The 23,984-nt window shown below is 38.2% G+C and overlaps 1 protein-coding gene across 2 annotated transcripts in view; it reads left to right on the top strand.

Moving 5' to 3' along the window:
* LOC150087098 (receptor-type tyrosine-protein phosphatase kappa-like) overlaps positions 1–23,984 on the top strand; it is a 453,299-nt gene that overhangs the window by 333,689 nt on the left and 95,626 nt on the right. For both annotated transcript variants that reach the window (XM_090372951.1, XM_090372952.1), the window contains exons 4-5: positions 12,941–12,977; positions 18,539–18,636. In XM_090372951.1, the coding sequence (XP_090229077.1) occupies positions 12,941–12,977; positions 18,539–18,636 (135 nt within the window). The remainder of the gene's footprint in view (positions 1–12,940; positions 12,978–18,538; positions 18,637–23,984) is intronic.

Raw genomic sequence — 23,984 nt, 5'->3', positions numbered from 1 at the left:
TTTTTCTCAATGTCGTCGATTTATTCAGTCTCGGATGACAGTTTTTCCTCCCGGAAATTCAGGATATTTACTCAGCAAACTGGCAAATCGACCACAGAATCACGGAACTTACAGACACAATATTCTGTCGCCTCATAGCCTTAGTTATTTTGATGCTAACATGCACTGACACACACATACACATGAGGGAGATAAAGCGCTTGTGACACGTGACTGTTTGAACGTATAAATATTGATCACAAATATTAACATGGGCAAAGCGTAAAACCAGGTTTACATTTGAGCATTGGCATACAGAAACCGTACGACGAATGTTCAAATGGAAACATAATTTTAAATTTTAATGTAAATTTTAAAATATACATGTAACTGTCAATTTTAAAATTTAAATTGTAAATATAAAAACTGTAAATTTTGAAATATAAATAAATATAAATTTTAATGTAAATATTTAAATATCATTGTATTGTGTTAATTATTTGTCTCTGTTTGGTGTGCGGCGCTGTCTACACGCATGGTTATCGGTTTTTTAACAAGAGGCCTTCTTAAGAGCTTTGTTTAACAACAGGCCTCGTTAAAAAAAAAAGTAACATGATATGCACTTGTGGGGACAACCGTTTTCAGAACACTGCACTTTGAATCGAAACGTGCTCAACAGTTACTAATAAAGTTTTTATACGGCAGTTAAATAATTAAAATGGAGTGGAGTGGAGCAATGAAATAATTTTTCATTTCATTCATCTGTATGAAAGCTGTAGGATGGCATATTCTTACCACGATTTACGAACAAATAATGGATGATTGTAAGCGCGCACTCCGTTAATGCGAATGCTTCTGGCGTCAACACACTTCCACCCTGACACTCGTAATATAACGTATATGAAAGAATAATCATTGGACATAGCTTTAGACCTTACAGAATTCGACAGACGTCGCATTATTGGAGCTCCTGTGAAGGTGATGAAATCCAATAGAAAATCAAAGGGCGAAGTCTCTCAGGTATATTCAGGATAGTTACGAACGCAGAAAATGTTTTCAGAAACACGGAAATGGAAGCCAAACTAGCCAAACGGTCAAAAATATAATAATGGGGGAAGAGTTCAAAAGGTATTGGAAATTTGCAGGTGGTTCAGGAGCAGCAACATTAAAAAGAACTAATGTGTAAGGAATTGAAATATGAGTTTGCGAATCTGGAAAGAATCGAAACCTCTCATTTCACCACTCAGCAGAGTACGAGAACTACCGAGAATTACCTCACCTACCCGTGTGCTCGTATATTATGTCTGTAAATTGTGCGTATCCTCTGGTTCGTTTAGCTGTCTTGTTGGACAAAACCCTAGTTTTCGGGAAAGAGAACCACGCTGTCCTCGCCTGAGACCGAGTAGCTCAGCCACGGAATGAAAAGTCCCAGTGCCTTCGTCACACCAAACTGACAGAATGTGCACTGGCCATGCCCATGTCATACCGATAAGAATGTGCCATGTCCATGTCTCTGTCACGTTTTCATGTTATGGCTTCGTGCTTCTTTTTTCTTTCCAAAAATTGTGAATTTTACTTATCTAAATATACTTGACTACTTTCCTTGTAAATTAATTGCTTGAAATATAAATGACGACCAGTAAACATTACAAATGGATAAAAAATAAAATATTTAAACTTTATGAACACCTATTTGGATTTAAGTAAGCAATTAACCCATAAACGTGGAGGCAAAAATAGGAAATCGTACTACTTGCAGTTATTTTTTCCTCTTATGAGCAGAATGGTCCTCCCTTATCAGAAACTAGCAATAGTCACTCATCTTTGCTGGATCCCATCGTCCTTGATACCACTGTTCCATAGTGTGGATATCGTGGTGGAATCGTTCCCCCTGCTCGTCACTGACAGATCCCAAGTTGCCCGGAAAGAAGTCCAGGTGCAATGTAGGAAGTGTATCATCTTCAGCGACATTCGGCATCCTAACATTAGACAGTTATGCAACAATTCTTCTATCAACTCTTTATAGTTCTCTACTTTTTTATTCCCTAAAAACCCGCTAACAAAAACTTTGAAGAATTTCCACGCAGCTAAATGCAGTGGCGTTAAGTTTAGTTTCAAGGATTTCATCCTTTAAAAGCGTCTAATTTGTGGGCCTACGAATATACTATCCTTCAACTTTGCATCACTAATTTTTGGAAACTGGTTTTTTAAGTACTCGAAACCTTCATTATTTTTGTCTAGAGTTTTTACAATTTTTTTCATGAGACCCAACTTAATGTGCAAAGGCAGGAGAAGCACCATTTCAGGTTTCACCAAAGGCTTGAATTTGATATTTATTTTCCCAGGAACGTATTCTTCTTTGATGGGACATTCCTTCACAATATGTTCTACTGCTCAACTGTCCAATAAACACAGGAAACAACAATACTTAGTAAAATCACCCTGTAGTCCAAGCAACAAAGCGATTACTTTTAAATCACCACAGATTTTCCAACAATATCCCTTATAGTTTAAGGCGTTTAATAGCAATGACATGCTATCATAGGTTTCTTTCATAGCCACTGAAAGAGCCACTGGGACTGACGGTTTGATATTACCATTGTGTAGCAAAACTTCTTTTAAACTGAGTTTAGAAGAATCGATGAATAGTCTCCATTCTTCAGGATTGTTTTCAAACTCTAGCTCATCCATCAATCCGTTTACATCTTTGCAGACACAAAGAGAACCTTCCATTTGATAATAACCCGCAAACTTTTAATTTCGGTTTCTGAACACAGAAATCCTCGTGGTTTTTACCAACAAATTCCACTGTTGCATCCTAATAGCTCAGCCTGTTGCTTTGAAAGATTTAAATCCCTGACCAAATCATTAAGTTCATTTTGTTCAATTAAATGTAAGGGTTTGTCATTTTCAGGATTGTAACTAGGATAGTCAGACGTTGAAGGGGCAGGTATGGGCTCTAGTGACTCTTGCTCTTCTTCTGGAATAGTGATTTCTTCACAACTAGATGGAGGAACAGGAATGGGGAGCTCCAGTGTGTGTGGCACTGGTCTTATTGCAGGTTGTGGTATTTTATTTTATTATTGCAGACGGAAGGTTGGGGTATTTTATTTTTAACTTATTGCAGATGGAGGGTTTGGGTATTTTATTTTAACTCTATTTTTACTTGAAAACCCTTTAGTATTTGTGAAGCAGAAATAACAATCTTCGAGGTGACTTGTTGGTTCTCGCCAGATCATCGGAACAGCAAAAGGCATTTTAGAATTGTTCCCCTTTATTCATTCAGTCAGATTTACATAGCACGTTATATAGCACACGTGCGGTGCCCACCTTTTATATTTATCACTCACGTGACAGCCAAAATAAAAATAATAAGCTTGTTTCAGCTTGTCTGCGATTGATAGTCGTTGCGCCTTCACTGTAAATTGCCCACAAACATAGCGAAAACTGTTTGGCGAATTAACGCACGCACTGCGTTTTCGCTCCATTTCACGAATTTTAACAAGACCAAAACGGAACTTTATAACACCACAACCTACCACTAGATCTTACAAATCGACTCTAACCCTAAAAATGTAAATTTAAGGGCTAAAGACAGCTTGTAAATGAGTTGCCTTTCACAGAGGCGCCTGGCTGCCAGAAATATAGTAGAGTTCAAACATGCTACCGCATAATAAGAGCAATATCACTTACAGCAGCCACTCCTCGGGACCATAAAACTAAAAAGAAGTATTAGTATACCATTAAACAACACATTTATGTCTCTTTTGTTACAATAAATTCGACCGGGAAAGGTACAGAGTGTGATATTGGACAATTTTCATTTTGAAGCTATTTTACGTTTTTTTTTTTTTTTTTAACTGTTTTTGCATTTTTCACAAAAAATGTGACGTGATAGAAACTTTTTTACTGTCGTATTCGTAATCAGCACATAAAAATTAACAAAAAATGCTTACTTTCACCCGTGTTAGCAAAACCTTGTTGACCAGTGCATGCTTATTTGTTCCATGATGAACCACAGTAGGGTTTGAAATCCCCGGTACCTTGTTTACTGGGCTGCTGCATGTCCCAATAGGAACATTGCAAAAATCACTGCTGCCTGCGACTCTAGTTAATCTATGCATCCCCCACAAGTTAGCAATTATCCGACCCACTTAGCACTGTCTTGATAGCGCCAGGAAATATTCTTGCACCCCTTGTATTTAGGTCTATCCCATCCCTGTAAAAATAATCTCTCCTGTTAACAAACACAGAGCACAAACCTCGCTGTGAAAAATCTACTCCATGAGATTGAAGAGTCTCTCCAGGACCGAAATGATTGATAAGGCTCCCAAGGTGTACTCCCTCCTATCGTGGGACAAAGAGGAATGGCGGTTCTGGTTCCAAGAAAAACGAAAAATGGCTGTTTTGTTAATTTTACTCTCCACAGTAACCTAAGAAATCGCCCTCTCTGGCATTAATTTCTACATTAATTAATGTTAAAATTGTACCGTGTATATCATTAATCAATTAAAATTATTAATAGGTTACCGTATATATCATTAATTAAAGGCAGCATGCAATGCTTCAGAACAGTGCACTGTTTCAAAATATTTCATGATGTATATACAGATTAATCATTTGTGCATACAGTTCAAAAAATAAGATTAATAACTAAAGGAATGATTTTCTTTGTATCCGTGTGTATTCACCATCCTGGAAGGCAGGTGATAACGATTGCTTACGGTTCCGGAAGGGAAGTCACACGTACAACGAATGCGAAGTGAATTGGTACGCTTAACGATTTTGGCATGCCTACTCGTACGCGTTCGTGCCAGTAATTATTGGCAAGGACTACATCATTTACGGAACCTGGCCCTCACCTGTTCTAGCAGGACACTGAACTTTATGGCAACGTAAACTGTAAAAAGAGCCAATTGTTGAAACTGTCTTCCTGATGATTTCAGCAAGAGGCGGAAAACAGTCTGTTTTGAAAGCCTACTTGTTGATTTGCAGAAAATACCCGTTATTAACGTAGCATCAAAGTTCTTGGTGACAGGGTAGTATAACCGGCCATTTTCGTTACAAAATTCGGAATCCATTTTCAGCATCAACAAAGCCCTCGTGGGTAGCACAGTTGGTAGGATCGGCGTCTTCCCCACATCGGGTTTTTCCACCCGATGTGGGGAAAAGACCTCGTTCGAATCCCGTCGATGACGGGAGAATTTTTATGGACAATCCACCTTTTTCAAAACGTGGCTGAGTTAATCGGCCTCAGGCGAGGGTAGCATGGTTTTTAATCCCAGAAACTCGGGTTTTTCGTCCAGCAAAACAGAAAATCGACCTCAGAACACACGCAATTTACAGAGAATATACACGGAGCAATATGGCCTTAGTTGCCGATGCTTCTAAAACCCAATAATAATAATATTCAGCATCAACAAATTCTTTGAGTTACTACAAAATCAATAAGCATTACGACCATATGGCTACTGAGACAAACTACACGCAACACTAGCTGAAGATATCTTTTTTGTTTTTTACAGCAAACTTTCTAACGACTGTCTTTAGCCTGAAAGGTTTAAACAGGGATGTAAGAACAATAAATTAATTAATTCATGTTAATTTGGTAACATGAATTGCATTGTTGCCACAGCATCCTCAGTGGAGAAATATGAGCAATCTTAAAATAGATACAAATACCAAATGGAATCGCAGTTGTTTGATTTAAATAAAAGTTTTCAGCCATTGAAGTCGAATTTATTGATATGGGTTTCGTTTATGTTCAGAACAATCGTGCTGTTATTAGGAAGCGCTTAACAGTAATGTATTTTCAATCTCCATGGATCACTCTGACAACGATATGGATTCGTTCACCTTTCATAGTCGACTAGAAGTGTGTGTGTGTGTGTGTGTGTGTGTGTGTGTGTGTGTGTGTGTGTGTGTGTGTGTGTGTGTGTGTGTGTGTGTGTGACTGCTGGAGCTACCGGGAAATAAAGTATAAAAAATATATTGCAGTAGACATTCCAACTAAGATACGACTTACGTTATGAATCCAGAACACCGTTAACTGAGGGAAACGGCACATCTCACGAGGAGAAGCCTCTTTCCTTCGATGGTTTCAAATAGTCAGCAATATCGATGAAAATCTCTTATTGAAATATTTGGCTTTCGGCTCAGATTTGAACTGCTATCAGCTTCCGGATTTATCATACCTAAATCACAGTTTATGACAGCCAAGTGGATCCTCGAGAACTAGTCTAACACGATGTGACAAATTATTCTTATAAGGTTATTTTGACATTGAGCAAAACATTAAAATTTATAATGGTCGACAAAAGATGCGTAGAAATATCCACATAGTTTACATGAGATTTTAAGACTATTATAAATTTCGAAAGAGCAATAAACATTAAACTCTTTTTTTTCTAATTAAAAAATCCTTACACGAAATAAGAATTTAAAATCAAAATTACAATTTATTTCATTTTATGAGTGGCATAAGTGCACAGTCTTTTCTAAAAGAATCAACTGCTTCTCGAGAGTCCATAATTAAAACATCATTTTGAGATTTATATTATTAACGATGATGTGCTGTCTTGCGAACAACTAAGCAAGAACTGGTAGTTTTTCCGAACAAAAAAATCCTAAGGCAGTATGCCACTATAAGTAACATACCTGATTTATAACCCAGATAAGCATCAGCTTTATGCATCAGCTGTTATTGTTCATGATTCAGCTTTTTTTATGTCACTTAAATTCATAATTCTAAAGCTGGTCCTATATCCATCAAAATAGAATTCAACAGCCATTTCATTCAATCCAAAGATGTGCACTTTCGCAGTAGACTTGCAGTTCTCTTCACTTTCTGTAACAATACGGAAGTTCGTAATACAGGAACTCCCCGACTTACGTAAAGTCGACTTTACGTAAGTTTTTGCCAGCTGGTGAAAGCTTAAAAAATCGTGGGAACGTATTTTGCATCCCGTAGGAATAAATGGAGGTATCGTGAAAATATCGTATTGTGAACCCAATAACATATTATTTTTTTTTTGTATTCTTGGAAGTTGAAAATTTCGCTATATTACTAAGCTATTTATCTCTCTAAAAAGTCATATTTATAATGGACATTGCACTACACGTTCATCGTTATCATATGTTCACATTATAAGAATAAATTTTGAATGCCTTTGTGATATTTTTCTAAACGTTTCTGGAGGTCACGACCAAAAAACAATAAAAACAATTTGCAGTTCCCGGTTTATTGGGATTTTCTCCTAGCGCAAATCTGTTATAAACGGGTAGTAAACTCGATCTTATTGCATTTGCGATAACCAGATAAGTGGAATTCTGTGGATTTTTACGTTATTATGGTGAAATATGTTCCCATTCTGAAATCTTCAATCATATAAAAAAGCAATTTTCAGAAACTTCTCTTCATTTCTATTTACGTATTACAATGGTGAAGGGAAAGTGCAAGTGGTGGTAGTGCCAGGAAACGAAACAAAATTGACTTAGAAATGAAGATGAAAATGATTAAGAAGTACGAAGCAAAGACAAAGTTTGTCATCTATTGCAAGGGAATTAGGTCTCGCTGCTTCAACAGTGAATACTATTTTAAAGGACAGTGCGCGTATAAAAGAACATGTCAAAGGATCAACGCACTTAAGATCAACAGTGATCACAAAACAGCGTTCAAGTGCTATATCGAAGAAGGAACAGCTGTTAATAACATGGATGGAAAATCAGATTCAGAAGTGAGTGCCCCTGAGTCTAATGACCATTCAAGCAAAAGCAACAAGTATTTATAAAGATATTAAGGATAAGTACGGGGAACTCCAAGCCAAGTTCGTGGCAAGCAACAGGTGGTTTAATAGCTTCGCATTAGTTTCCAAAACATTAAAGTATGCGGTGAAGTCGCCAATGCCGATTCTGCAACTGCACAGAAATTTTGTGATGTGTTGGAAAAAATTGTTGATGAAGGCGGCTATTGAACGCAGCAAATTATTAACACTGACGAGACTGCTCTGTATTGGAAAAAAATGCCGGATCGAACATACACTGCCAAAGAGGAAAAGACAATGACAGGTTTCAAGGCATTAAAAGATAGGGCCACGCTCTTGCTTGGGACTAATGAAGCGGGAGATTACAGATTAAAACCACTGCTTGTGCACCATTCTGGAAATCCTCGTGCATTTGCCCTTAAATGCACGAGGATTTGCCCTTAAATGCACGAGCATCAATAAAGCCACTCTACCCGTGCATTTCCAATCGAAACAGAGAGCATGGATAACAATATCTCTCTTTGAATATTGGTTTTAATGCTACTTCATTCCCGAGGTTGAAAATATTTTAAAGCCAACGACGCTCCTTTCAATATTTTGCTTCTATTAGATAATGCTGCTGGACATCCTACGCATCTAGATGATTTCAATTCGAACGTGAGAGCCATATTTATACCGCTAAACACGACTTCACTCTTCCAACCTATAGATCAGAGTGTTATTTCGAATTTAAAAGCATGCTATTTACGCACACCATTTACTCAGGCATTGTCTGCAGTAGACGGTGAGAAAAATTTTATGTTAAGAGACTTTTGGAAATCTTACAATATTTACCACGCCATCTTAAACATTAATAAAGCCTGGGCGGAAATTACTAAAAGTTGTTTAAATGGCGCATGGAAGAAAATATGCTCACGGTACGTAAAAGTGTTCGAAGGATTTGAAAAAGACGAATCATTGGTTGCAGAGCTATTTCAGTTGGAGGTTGATGCCAAAGACGTGGAGGAGTTAATAGGGGAAGAAGAGAATGAATTATCTAATGAAGAACTTATTGACTTGCAGGCAGCGATAGTGAAAGAAGAAAATGTTGACGAAGCTCAAGATGAACCAAATGAGAAGCCGAGACGCTTCATCACCAGAGAGATGGCAATGGCATTTCGTAAAATTGCATTGTCAATGGCGAGGTTTGAGAAGATAGATCCTGACAGCGAACGATTCTTAAAAGTTAACAGAGGGGTGAACAAGCAAGATATCTTGCTTGCTTTGTAGCAAGCAAGATATGCTTGCTTGCTACAAAGAAATCTACGATGAAAAGAAAAAAGACACCGTCCAGTCATCCATTAATATGTTCTTTCGTAAGGTTGAGCGGCCGACTCCTTCTAAATCTCCACAGCCCTCAATCTCCGCAGCGGCGTACTTATCAGCTGAAGACGTCGATTCCGGCAACGATGCTCGAGAGGTAAAACGTACTGACGTATGCCTATCTCCTCTATTTTTTTTGTGATTTTATAATTTTGAAATTTTTTAAATTGCACGCTTTTGTAATTTTTCCTGCGCATGAGATAAAAATTGAATAAATACAATAAATTTCTATTTACATGTTCATTGAACATTTCTTTTTTTTATTCAATCAATTCAGCGAGCACAGTTGCGAGTGCTGCACAAGCATGGAGGAAATTCAGACTTACGTAACGTTCCGCGGAACGCAACTCTTGTGTAAGTCGGGGAGTTACACAATACGCATTTAAGGCGCTTTCGATTTTCATTTCTCAAATTAATTTATTTTTTATTTTCTGTGATTAATAGATATTACATTCGCTCAACTTTTTGTAATGCACTTTACTCATTTTCTTCTGGATTTTAATAAAAATTGAAACTCGACACACATTGCACGCTTTCTGATATAATAAATTAAACATATAGCAAAATCAAATCACTGGGTGTGTTGTCAACACTTTTGTAATACATTTTACTTATTTCTTCCTGTGTTTTAATAAATTGAAAATATAACACGTATTTCACGTTTCTGCTATGATTAATATTATAAGCAAATAGTAATAATTCATGATTTGTATGTTTAGTAAACTGATAACAAAACGACTTTCTCAAAAATAAATTTATTAAATTTATTTTTGATAAATTTAATAAAATTAATAAATTTATTAAATGCATTAATAATTTAATAAATATTAATATATTTCTTTATTAAAATAATGTACGTCTGCATCTTGCTAGGGGTGTTGCGACACTACCGTGTTGGTTGTGTGCAGGAAGTTGCAGTCAGTGGTTTCAATCTGTCATTTCCTTGCTGCAACGGGCATATATTCCAGGCCACCTGCATTTTCTCGTTGGTTATTTTGTTTGCTATAGTTGTTGTGGCCATGGCAAGCAAAATAACAAACTGGAAAGCAAATATGATTTAGTATCAGCTATGCAAAACATAACTATTACATTATGGTCACTCGCAAAGTTATTTTCATCTACACATGTGTACTGTCTGAGTATGTTCTCTGGTCGATTTGCCTGTTTTGCTGAACGAAAAGACCGAGGTTTTCCAAGGGGGGGGGGCCTTGCTACTACGCCTGAGACCGACTAACTCAGCCACTGAGTGAAAAAAGCCCATTAAAGCCCAAAAAAGCCCGGGTTCGAATCGCGTCATCGACGGGATTCGAACCCGGGCCTTTTCAACTAGGTGTGGGGAGAACGGTGACGATACCACTGGCCTACCCGCGCAGACTATGCCCGACATAGCTGATACCCGGTGACTGCCCGCATTTTCGCTAATTCTCACTATAACGTGGTTCGTATAGATCGCTGAGGCAGGGGAAGTGCTAATTACGAGTACCTCATGTTTAAAATGGCTTGTTACTGTTATTGCTGTACCCTTCTCCATATAACTATATCAACAGTTGAAAATGTCTATCATACTATCCGTGAAATCTTTATTATCGTTGCCACTAAATCGTTTCTTATAATCGTTAGTGATTTTAATCTTCCGAAAAACAACTCAAGGATATTATTGTATTGTAAATTCTTATATTTTATGACTATACTAAATTTACATTTATAATATATAGCTACCACATTCGGTGCTAACTGTATAAATGTCGTTTTTGTCTAATGAAATACTGAATTGTTTTTGAAAACCTCCAAACGCAAAAAATATTAGGAGAACGAAAGATACATGCACGGTAATAGGACCATAATACTATGGTACTTCGCTCCATTGGTTCTAAAACCGGTTAAATATTGAGACAGAAGAAAATACTCGTTTAATTACACTTCAATTTCTGTAAATTGTAAATTTTGGGAAAAAAATGCAAAGAACGGTTGTTCCAAAGAACTAAAGTTGAAGAGATAAATGAGGAAGAGAAAGAAGCTAGATCTATGAGTTTGGAGCTAAACAGTGAATGGATGTTGGCTGGTTGATGCACGTGGAAGTATCCAGAGTTTGGATAGAAGGAACTTTATAAGAAATGGGTCATTAATTAACCTCAAGGGCATCTTTTGAATAGATATCAATATTTTTTGGTTATGGCAGTTTTTCCCTCCCTGTATATGGGCAAACAGGAGAGGGAGTTTATCAGAGTACTGCTAAATTATGTGTAACTGACAGCGGGGTTGCCATTGGTTGGCTGGGACCGCTTTAATTAAAAAAAAATTAAAAACTTTGAACAGAGTCTAGAACCTGAGAGAGAGAGAGGTTCTAGGAGTCACACCCCACATGTGGGACAATGTTCCATGGTAAGGCGGATTTGAGATGTGTACAGAATCAATAGCTATTTAGAAGAAAAGTAAAGCTGAAAGCAAAAATAAAACCAGGTGTGTTTATGCAGAGGAAGCAATACTTCTGATGTGCGTATGCCAAGAGGGAGAGAAACATGAGAAGTCAGGTAATCCCTAATAAAGATTTGTGGCTTTGTTTAGAAATAATCGAGTGCGATGAGCAGTAATCTCTTTATTCCTTGCAAGAAATAAGACAGGACTGATTTTAGAAGGATTGAAGTTAACTAAGTCTTCTTCGACCCATTAGAGAATTACTTAGGCATCAGCATTTATGAAATTGGTGGTGGATATTATCAACAAAATTATGGATAGGATTTCCAATCAATGGAAAAAGGTCGTTAATATACAAGAAGAAAAGAGTGGGAGAAAGAACTCCCACTTGCTGGAGGAACACCAGCATTAGTTAAACGAATGCGATATGTGGGCCCGTCACAAAGAAGTTGTCAATACGGCCGTTGCCGTTTGGCAGTCTCGGAGTGTATACGTAAATATATAATTGACCAAACTGAGCCGCCTTCTATCTTGGTACTAAAAATTTAAAACCAATACATCTAACAGATAGTAATATATTTTGATAGCATTTATTGCTTCTAAGTTTAATGAGATTTAGTGCCAACAAGAGCCAACTGACTCTTCCCATAAGTATAATGGGAATATAAATGTGATTATATTCACAATAAGAGCAATGTACGTTTCATTGGCTATCGACTTTTTGAAGGTACAAATAGCATTCTTCGGGGAATTTGCTCTGTCACTCCACTGCCCTTAAATACATACGTCAGAAACTCATGGAACTCAGAGGGTAAAAATGTTTAACTATAATCAAGGGTTTACAGTCAAACACTCCTAAAGGACTTGAAAGATTTTAGATGGGTAAAATTAGATGGCGTTTCTAAAAACTAAAATTTCTAAATTTTAGATTTTAGATATCGGAGAACTTCAAATTATATAGATAAATTGTTGGTGATTGTTTACGTTCGAAAATGTAAGTATACATTAAATATATGTCATGATTGAATATATGTCAAAGTTCTTTGTCGGGATAACGTCATGGCAGAAAAAAAGTGGGGGGTTTTTTGTGTACAGGTCTTCTGTTGCATGTTGCTGTAGTTCTGGCCACTCTGGGATGAAATTAACGATGAATCCGACGCGTACTTATGTAGATTTACAAAAAAAATGATATGTCGAATAGCCACTGTGTGCGAGTGAAGGAACAACGACATTCTGGATACCATGTAACCAATTTGCAAAAAAAAACGTGATGGAAATCACGAGGAAAAAAATTTTAGATTTAGCTCTGTTCGAAGTCTATTTTCTGTTGTTCTGAGCTCAATAATTATTGTTATGTTTGTTAACACTCTTTAGCAACACATTAATTTTGTATGCATTAACCTGATGTTTCCATTCTTTAGGGAATCCTCAAACCAAATGCTTACATCGCTACTCAAGGTGAGTTGTTTTCCAACGTTCATAATTCTCATTTAAATATTCAATCACAGTAGCTCTTTAGCTACAGGGTTATAATTATCTAGTAACCTCGAGCCATTTTTTTTTTAAATTCTCGCTAGAATACACCTCTATCCTTTTGTAAACATTTATGTAACCAGTAAATTAGCAATTTTAAGTAGCATTTTCCCCATTTATCCAAAGTTCAACACGAAATTTTATATTTTCTTCATTACACAAGATTTTTAAAAAACCAGTGCTTTGTATAATTATAAATATTACTATGCCTTTCTGATTACATCTTCATAACTCGAGTTCCTCATTTTATTATGGTCAGTGGCTTATTTGATTCTCTTTCAGTTGTCGTTCTAATTTAGTCTCCTTTAGTTAATAAACTGCCATGAGATGAACGTGGGATGTCATTACGAGCCTCCATTTTTGCTAAAAGCTATGTCTGATATGATCTAAAACTAGATATATGCGACATGGCTGAAATAGCAATACAATAGAGAGTTCTTATAATAAAACTTTTATTACAAGGGGACAATCAGCTATAGAGAACAGTCTAAGTATTTTGACTCTTTATCAAACATGTTATCTATCAATAACTAAGCATTTTGAGATAAGAAGTGCTGTAATAATCCATCCCTAAATCGGATTATTATCTCTTGGTTTTCCTCAAAGCGGAAAACCAAGCTCAAACAGAAAATAATACTGGGGATCAGATAAATCTTGCTGCTGTCTCTTTCTCCGACCTCTATTATGTCTGCCAAATTATCAAAAACTGAAGATCAGACAGTTGAAGGAAGAGGATGAATCAGATTAGTCTACTTGATATCGATGATTCGATTGTTGATGATCCTACTCGGGTAGCTGACAAACAGAATGAGTATTTTGAATCTACATTCACACATGACGAGTTCTGTAGGGACGAGTTCTTCCGCAAACGTTTATCAAACTTTATATTAAAGGAGGCAGCAAAGAAAGTAAGCAAATACTTCGCCACAATTATGAGAGCATCCTTGGATTCAGGGGAGGCGCCCACAGACTGTAGATATGCAAATGTATCCCCTATTCACAAAGAGAGTTCAAAGGGTAACACGAGTAATTACAGACCTGTTAGTTTAACTAACCGTGGATTAATGTTATTAGTAGAGTCCCCAGGGTGCAGTGATAGGCCCATTGTTGTTTCTATATTTCTCAATGATATTGATGAAGGTATATCAGGCTTAATGTCCAAGTGTGCAGACGATACGAAGGTTGGCAGGGTTGTTAATGACAGTAATGACAGCATGCTGCTGCAACAGGATCTAGAAGAGGTGGGCAGATGGGCTGAAAGGTGACAATTGAAGTTTAACATTGACAAATGCAAAGTGCTGAATATGGGTAGCAGTAACCCCAGAGAAGCCTACCAACTGGGTGGTACTACACTCAGGGTAGTGGAGATTGAAAGAGACCTGAGGGTAATTGTGGAGTCAGATATGAAGTTTTCTGAACAGTGCAGACAGGGTGCCAAAGCAGCTCATGGGGTCTTGTCAATGATATACAGGAATTTTGCTAGCAGGGAAAGGAAGTGATTATCCCCTTGTATATGGCAATGGTCAGGCCACACCTTGAGTACTGCGTACAGGTCTGGAAGCTTCACCTTAGGAAGGATGTAGGATTGCTGGAACGAGTATAGAGAAGAGCAACTAGATTGGTGAGGGATCCATATTGCTTTGGAAGAGAGAATGGTAATTATAGAAGCCGATTCAGAAGAACGGCTCCCGTGTAAGTAGCTGTAGAAAAGGCATGCAGCGAAATCCCATCAGCATTGAGCAGGCTCAATGATCGGCTTCTCCCTCTTACTCAGATTGCACACATGAGGAGACATAAATTCAAGTTGAAGAAAGAAGTTGTAGAATAGATGTGCGTGTAAATTTGCGTCATATGCCTCTACTAAGGCTAATGACAACTGTAGGAGCCTAATTAATAAAATCGATATAGAATATCGCTTTTCTCTCTGTAATTCGATGCTTACACATTCTTTCTAAAATGTGGTTACACAGTGAGATTTTGCATTCGGAAGTAAGCTGTTTGGGCTATACTGTTCTCAAAAGAGACAGGTTGAAGGAGAAGTGGAGTCGCCATCATTATCTCAAACAAATATATGATAAAAATGCGTATGACTTTCCAGAATCTGGAAGGGATCTTTTGTCAGCTGACCGTTCATAAATAATTATTCTCATTTCAGCTATGTACCTTCCGCACCCGATTGATTTACTTACAGTGACATGACAGAGACAATTACAATCGCTTAGTGAGTTTCAAACGTTTTACCATTTTCATCAGCCTGACGAGGTTTTCTTGTTTGGAGACTTCAGTATTCAACATTATCCATCGGGCATTGAAGAGTTACCTATTACAGCAAGGTTGCTCTGTGACACTAAGTCTGAATTTGGTCTTAATCAACATAACAAACTCTGCCCTAGAGGCAAGGCATTACTATATCTCATCTTTCTTGCAAGCAGATCTTAGCTATCGAAGTAATTTCGTTACTTCCATCTAATCACAAGGCTGCCAAATAAGCATTGCACTGGAAGCTAAAATAATTGCTACTGTCGCAGCCAAGCTAAACTTTAGAAGAGCTGACTGGCAATTAATAAATCGCACTCTTGATAGTATTGATTTTTTCTCGTATCCACTTATAAATGACGTCGATGCGACTACCAATTATCTGAAGAACACAAATTCCTCTATTGTAAGGACTTCGTACCTCTCAATAAAACTATAAGAACAGATTTCCACATTGGTTTACGGCAGACATTATTACTAAAATCCGATCTAAAGAACATTGCAGAAAAATTTTCAGGACGACACAGGAATGAACCTTACATGTTTTTATGAAACTCCCAAACACGAGAGGTATTAGAACCCACAGTACTTAGTACCGTGCAAGGACTGAAGGTTGAGAAGATGAAAGAAGATTCTTGTTGACTTGAATTTTTACAGATTATAATTTTCAGGAAATACATATGAAGGAAGGTTGTTCCAGAAAACGGAAGATGAATGATTAAATGAGGAAGAAGAAAAGTTGGTTCTGTGAGTTTGACGTTGGACAGTGAAAGGAGGGTGACTGGTTGCAGCACGTGTTCGGACTGCTTTGGAAGGGAGAGAGAGAAAATGGGAATTATAGAAGCCGATTCAGAAGAAAAGCTCCCATGGAAGTATCTGTAGAAAAGGCATGCAGCAGACACAGAATGTCTATGAGACAGAGAGTGAAGAGACTTCGTTAGAGATGACTCATGAATTAACTTAACTGCCCTATTTTGATTGGAATCTAGAAGCCTGAGAGAGGTTTTAGGGGCACCGCCCCAGGTGTGTGGGGACAATATTCCATGGTAGAGCGGATTTGCTATTTGTACAGAGGGAACAGCTGGTTTAAAAGAAAAGTGACACTGAGAGCGAAAGAGAAATCACAGTCTTTTAGATTCAGAGGAAGCATTATTTGTAATGTGCTTATGCCAAAAGAGATTAGAAGTCAGGGTCATCCCCAATATATGATCTTGCCTAGAAATCAGATTATCATCAAACATAAGCATAGGAACAAAAGAACCCTTTTTTGCGAGATATAAAGCAGGACTGAGTTGGCCGTAATATGGTATTTTTTTACACGTTCGTCTTAATTTATCGAATGTTTTTATTTGAGAATTGGCATTTAAAACGGCGTAAAGCAGGTTGTTATGTTTTACGCCGTTTTATAGTCTGGCTAAACATTTAATACTTAGCCAGATTTTAGATAACAGACAATATGTCTGATGTTTGTAATCATTTACGTCTTGTTAATTTATATAAACATATTTGAACTAGTCCTTTCATATTTTGTGATATATCTCTATTCATTTTGACATGTGGTAACCTGTTTATAGATTTCAGTCTTTTTTTTTTGTTTTTGTTTTTTAATTCTGACTGGGCACGTTATTGCATAAACAGCCAAAGTACCATTAAGTGCGCAGCGTGACACTACCGTCACACTGATGGAAACCTGAATGTAGTACCGTCACGCTACTAACTCATTATACTCATAAATCACCGGCTGTTGTCTTTGGATGGTGTTGGCCATCCGCAATTGCACAAATCGACAAACCAACAACGTGACATCCAACATAACACCCCCACCCCTCTTGAAATCAATTAGGTCTGGTCTATGGCACGTACACCAGAATAACTGACTTGTATGGCTCGTACGCCTCCTTACATACCTGTGTAACTCAATTGTTTATCTTGGAAAGTCAGATATACTATGAAAGCAGTGAGGTCTGGATACTTTTTGTAGGCTAGTGTGTGCTACAAAGTCGGTGTTTTGCTTAAGTGTTAAAAACCAGTGTGTGTGGTGACACCTGTCATAGAACTGCTTGGGCGTGGCCATAGCTGGTCCAAGACAAGAAGGTAACAAGTGACTGAAGATTGTTATTGCATACATCAAGATCCCAGTGAGGTTGTGTGGGGGAATGAAATTACTATTAGTCCAGGATCCCCCAGTAACCTTATTTTAGGGCCTTTAAAAATGTGTGCGCCAGGGTCCTAGACTAACTAAATTCCCACATTGACTTTCTGTATTGTTCCTCCTAGAGGAGCATTTAGCCAGGTCTTGTTGACACTCTTGAAGTATTGCCAGATATTACCAGAAGTTGTCAACTCTTCAAGAGTGGCAACTCATGATAATCACCGTAATTCTCACACCAGGTGGAAAAGGTGCATTTCAATACCATCAAAGAGCAAGGATGAGGAAATCAGTCCCAGGCGAAGGCAATTAAGTTTTCCTCACGGAAAGGTTTTACGTCCAGCAAACAAGGGAATCGACCACCAGAACACGTAATTTACAAAAATTGCGTGTTCAAAAATTTACAAAAATACGGTGCAATATGGCCTAAGTTGCTGTGCCTAAAATTTATAAAAACAATATTGTTTTGATTTCAAGTAATTCGAGGGACAACTGCCTTTACTCCACCACCCTCTTTCTGAACGTTCTTGGTAGAAGGAAAAAAATGAAAATAACTGGAAATTTTTCGTTTCTAGTTCGGCTGATTGGCTTTTGGAAGTTTTCAATGTAAACACAGCCACCTACATAGACGAGATGCACCTACATAGATGCAAACATAGACGAGGCAGTTCTGGTTTGCCTTCTTTCTGTTTCCTGACATTTGATCTCGAGGTTTATTGTCCTCTGTAAAATTATTGTCTTTACCTCCAGGAGATGTATTACTTTCTGTTCGTTGTTAAAGAGTAACGCAATTCTGCAGTTTTTAGTTTCTATTTCAACTGCTTTTCTGATTTCTTTCTGAAAGTGCAATTGTTGTTCCAAAACATTTTCATTGACCCTCTGTAGAGGTGAAATCCTAGAAATGTTTGCCAAATTGAAAAAAGCTTGTGAAACTTACGTGGCAACAAATTAAAGTTTCTTTTCTTTAAACTAATTACCTACAAAATGCCTAAGATATCGTTTTTTTGTACTTCAAAATTAGCCAAACCTACGAAATAATTAAAATGCAATCATAATATGTTATTTTCATTGTTTTTTTCAGGCCCCAATGAAAATACTATTGCGGACTTTTGGAGGATGGTGTGGGAACAAAAGTCTTGCGTCGTAGTAATGCTAACTAAAGTCTTTGACTTCATAAGAGTAAGTTCCATTTTTCAAAGGAAATTATTTTAGTAGTTGTGTCATGTTATGTTTAGGATTTCTGTTGTGAGATTAGGTAGAAACATAAAGGAGCATCAACAGATTACAACGTACATTTCATACGTTCGACAATAATATATTAACATTACAATTTCATATGTTAAACTAATAACATTAGTTGGGTCCCCCAGGAAGTGAATGAAAGGTATAAATAAAGTTGCACGAGAGGTATCATCTACACTTTCATCTACGAGAGGTATCATCTACTACACGCCAACTAGAAACATGCTTAGTGAGTTTGTTTTCTGTGGACAGGAATTGTCATGGAAATTCTGAATACACTTGTCTGTGGTCTTCACTTCAATCTGTGAAGCGAAGACCACAGATACGCAGAATTTCCACGACAACTGGTATTACTCCAACAAAGGTATGGAGGATTTTGCACAATAGCAGGTTTAATACATATCACCCCCAAAGAACATAGAGATCTTACCCAGCGATCACGCCAGCCAAGCAATTTCGAGAAAAGCTGCAACAGTTACAAATTCTGCTCACGGATGAAGCTTAATTTACCCGTTATGTTATTAATAACACAAAGAACTCTCAAAAGCTTGTAGAGAGAGAGAGAGAGAATGCTTTAAGGAATGTATTTAAATGGCTAGTTACTAAACCATTTAAGTACTGTACATTCCTTAAAGCATTCTCTCTACAAGCTTTTGCTGCTGAATTTAGAGTAGTTCTTTTGCACTAAAAGAAGTAGGCAGAGGTCCTTAAAATAAAATCACATTTCGTTATCTAGTGTATGCTAGATAAAGAAAGGTAATTTTATTTTAAGGACCTCTGACATACTAACAAACTCTCTCATCTGTTTAGTCACCTTGTGGCATTGCTCTGCCTCCCTGTAGCAGGGCCAGAAATATGGGAGATAAAGTGCGAAACTCCAGGCCGAAAGGAGCAAACAATGAACTATGTAACCTTTCTACCGATTAACACTCCAAATCCAGCTTGCATGGATTTGCATCAACCTCGCGATGACCTGTCTAATCCAACGAGACTAAGAAGACGGATGCTCCTCCAATGGAACAAGTTTCTTCATATTGTATATTTCAATAAACAAATCCGTAGACAATCTACCACTATTTTCTATATAGAAATGTCTTGATTTTTTTTTTTTTTTGGTAGTTGTTGGCGCATAGCCTTCTGTGGCCATAATGCACCTCCCAAGGTTTTTGCAGTACTTTGATCCAAGCCCGAGGCGGGAATCGAACCCGCGATCTTTGGGTTGCCAGACAGGCACTTTACCCACCCGGCTAGCCCCGTCGGCTAGAAATGTCTTGAAGAGTGTAATTTGTTATCTGAGAATGGTATGACAGCTTAAATACCCAAATACCACAAACATTCTGAGTCTCTTTCCCAATGCACCGCGTAGGATGTAGTCCCAATCAATGTCTCCACATCACACTCAATACTTCCAAAGTGTCATTAGCACACTGGTGTGCAAAACTTAAGGACCAACACTATTTCTAAAGATTATAACCACAAAATCTTTACTTAAGGTACTTTTACTGATGAGAGTAGATTCAGTCTCAGCAGCGATTCTGGACGTCTGCTAGTTTGGCGAGAGGTTGGCACACGGTATTACCCCGCAAACATCACTGAAAGGGGTCGAGGTGTTCTCGTCTGGGGAGGCGTTATCTTGGATGGACGTACACAACTGTAGATACTGGAAGGCGGTACTGTAACCGGTGCACCCTACTGTACTGAGGTAATCCTTCCCCATGTGCGTCTGTTCCGAGGTGCCATTGGCCCCGAGTTCGTGTTTATGGATGATAACGCCACACCCATCGCACTCCAGCTGTTGATATGCTTTTGGAAAGTGAAGACATTATTCGTATGGATTGGTCTGCCCGTTCTACCGATCTAAATCCCATCGAACACATATGGGACGCACTGGGGAGGCGCCTAGCGGCACGTCCACACCCACTAGAAAATGTTCACCAGCTGAAGATGGCGCTGACAGAGGAATTGACGATGTTACCGCAAGAAATTATCAACAACATTGTTCTAAGTATGGACAGGCGGTGCAAAGCCTGCATCGACATTAGGGGTGACCATATCTCCTACTGAGGACCACCTCTTCCCTTTGTTCCATCTTTGGCAGTGATGCATCTGTATCACTGCCAAAGTTGCCATTTTTGAATAAAGTCCCTCTGTATAGTTTTGTTTCCGTTGTTGTGTCGGTGTTGTTTCCTTCATCATTTCTGTACCTCACGAGGTTCCTTTGGTATGCTTTCGCCATATCCAGGCCACTCCTATGAGAAGCTACAGGTGAAAACCTGACTGGTCCTTAAATTTTGACCTCCAGTGTATTAATATTATAGTGGGCATGGTGTGTTTGTTAGGCGGTCCTGTGGTTCCCACAAATTCGCTTTAAGTACTCTGTGATGATGCAATACTTTGCAAAGCCATCCGGTGTGGATAGTGTGGTTTATGTGAGTAGTATGTTGTTCGACTGGTCTCTTAGTTACCGGGAGACACGATCACCAGGAAAGGACCTCCCAGCACCCGTCTACGGCACGGGGAGCAGGACCAGGGACAATACAGAAACGTTTGTCGGGCTGCCTGCACTCTTGCAATAGCGAGAGTGAACGGAACTAGCAGAAAGGAGCATTTTACAGAAGCATTTTGCATATGGAAGCAGCAGAGTGGAAGGTATCCCCCACAGAGGAGAGAAAAATACTTAGTGCAAGATGGGGATTGGGGATGTCCCTATAAAAGTGCTTGGGGTGGTGTAGGAAAGAGGATGTGCAAAGGCGTGAGTAGAAGTTCTTCCTGCTGCGATGAGTCATCTGGGAAGTTGAGATATCGGTTGGCTATGACTATGGAAGAGTTGATTCACTGGTGCCCGAGACTTGTCTGATGGAATGATCAGGGTGGTGTAGCAGAGCAGAGCAGACGTTGACAGCCAGAAGGGCTTCTAATCCCACCAGGGTATACCCTGGTTAACTGGAAGAAGTGAATATGATGGTGCTTTCAGATCAGTGCCGTCATTCCTACGAGGAGAATGTCCATTTCGGTGTTTATTCAGTTCTGGTTGTGGCCTGTGATGAGGGAAGAGCAGGTGCGAGGAGTGGTAGAGCTGTTTCGAGAACGTCTGGCTTGGATGTGTCATTTGTAGGATCAGACGTGGAGAGATGATATCAGCGCTTATGAAAGACTGCAGAGGCATTCTTTCTAAAACCTTCTAAAAGCTAAAAACTTTTCTTTTTTTACCTTCTAAAAGCTAAAAACCTTTCTTTTTTACCTTCTAAAAGCTAAAAACACTTCTTTTGATTCTAACAGTTTGCTTTCCGGACTGAGTGTGGTTAAGTTTAGATCCTGTAAGATTCTACCTGGACCTACGTTCATGAGTTACTTGAGTGCATTGCGGGTACCTGTCGTCCAGTACTCCGCATTCACATTGGGCATCATTTATCAGCTCAAAGTCCTGAAGTCGCTTTTTGAACGATCCATCCCTGTCAGAAGAAAGGTACATTAGTATTATTAGCATGCTAGTAAAAGAAAGATAGTATGTACATTAGGGAAGAACCAGTCAAGTCGTTTGTTGAGGTGAGAGACACTAGGTTGAAATAGCTTGGTAGTACTGCCTTTGGTGAAATCATCCCAAAAAATTTGCCAGAAGGAGACAAGTTCCTGCCAAATACGCCAGAGTTCTTGTTTTGTAACTGCATCGACAACAGTTTTTATTCCGAGGGATTCCGCTTCTTTGTTCTTTCTGATAGCTTGGGAAGGCCCGGTGAAGGACACTTGGAGGTCAAGAGGGATGCAGCCGGTGAATACTTGTAGTGCTGCTGTTTACGTCGTTCTACATGCCCGAGTCATTTTTAATAACATCAACCGGTGCATCTGCAGGATCAGGTTTCTAGTGCTGATGATGAACAAACGATAGAACCATACGGCAGCGCCATATATTACGATCAGTACAAAGACAGCTAAATAAAGAAGATAGAGTGCACGTCCCTTAAGACCACAGTCTTTGCGGGTGAAGCGAGAAAGCATACCGATTTAATTTTTGGTCTTCTCTTTCGTGGACTTTAGATGTGACACGAAAGTTCTGCGACGGATAGATTAAGCGAGGAAGCGGATTTTCCTGCATCAGCCAAAAAAAAAAAAAAAAAAAATCTATCATTCATACTTTCCCTGTGACTGAAAAGTGGCTATCCAAATCAGCTTTGCCAAAGTATCCGTAGCCAGCATCTAATAATCTACAGCACTCTGCTCGAAAGTAAATTTCATGAGATCCAGCCTTCCAGCCTTCTATTCCTCTCAAAAGTTTTGAATTTGTGGCCCCCTTGGTCCTTTTCTCTTCTGCTAGTGAAAATATACGTCCTTCATTATTCATGCTGATATACCCCTCAAGTCCTCGTTCTCAGAGATGTCTAGTTGCCAAGCTTCCTGATTTTGGTTTGGTTCGGTTCAAATTTTGGTCTGCTTTCATTCAACACCACTATTAACCATATTATGATACGGTTAATCATTTTCCAATATGGCGGCCTCGGCTCTGTTTATCGGTTCGTTTTTCTTTTTCCTCTAATGATGAGTACCAAAGGTCAACTGAAAACAAAATTAAATTTGTTTGAAGATAATAAAGGTGTAATCTGTGAAGGAATTCTTGACAAGGAACCAAAAATTTAACAGTTCTTCTCTCTCTCCGAATGTAATGATGGAAATCGTCTCCTAACAAAGAAAAGCAAAAATAGCCCTGCGACTTCTCAAAAGTTAAGTAAATGTTTTACTGCTCAGAATCCAAGAGTAATTTATAGTTTTGTTTTATCCGTAATTAGATATTTTGTGGAGCATGTATTATCAAGAACAAGATCCGTCGCAAGTCAACTACGTAAGACTTGTGACGGATATAATATTGTTGATTCACCAAATTTCTCCTATAATGAAGTAAAATTAATTCAATCCATTCACCAAGGGGAATAACAAGTAAAGATTCTCCCTCTCCATCTTCCCGATGATATCGAAGAAGGGTTTTCTATTCTTTAAAGAAAAGAATAATAATGTAATAGACATTTCTCATATTGAAAGGCTAATGTGTTAACTTACAAACCAGATATTTTACTTCACAAACTAAGTTAAAACTAGATTTGGATAATAAGCTTTCATCTCTTGATAATGTAAACGAATTTTTAATTAAGCAGATGATAATACTTATTATATCATGAAGTTATTTACTAATAGTGACCCACTGAGAACTCTTATACCTCCTTAATAAGTAAAGAAATATTAGAATTCAACAAGTTCCATGAACAAGATAAAGCCAACTTTGGGCTTTAATCTCT

Source organism: Mastigoproctus giganteus, chromosome 4, assembly GCF_048544385.1.
Source record: "Mastigoproctus giganteus isolate SK-2022 chromosome 4, ASM4854438v1, whole genome shotgun sequence".
Classification (NCBI taxonomy): domain Eukaryota; kingdom Metazoa; phylum Arthropoda; class Arachnida; order Uropygi; family Thelyphonidae; genus Mastigoproctus; species Mastigoproctus giganteus.
Note: the sequence above shows the minus strand (reverse complement) of the source record. Positions and strands in the feature narration are given on the sequence as shown.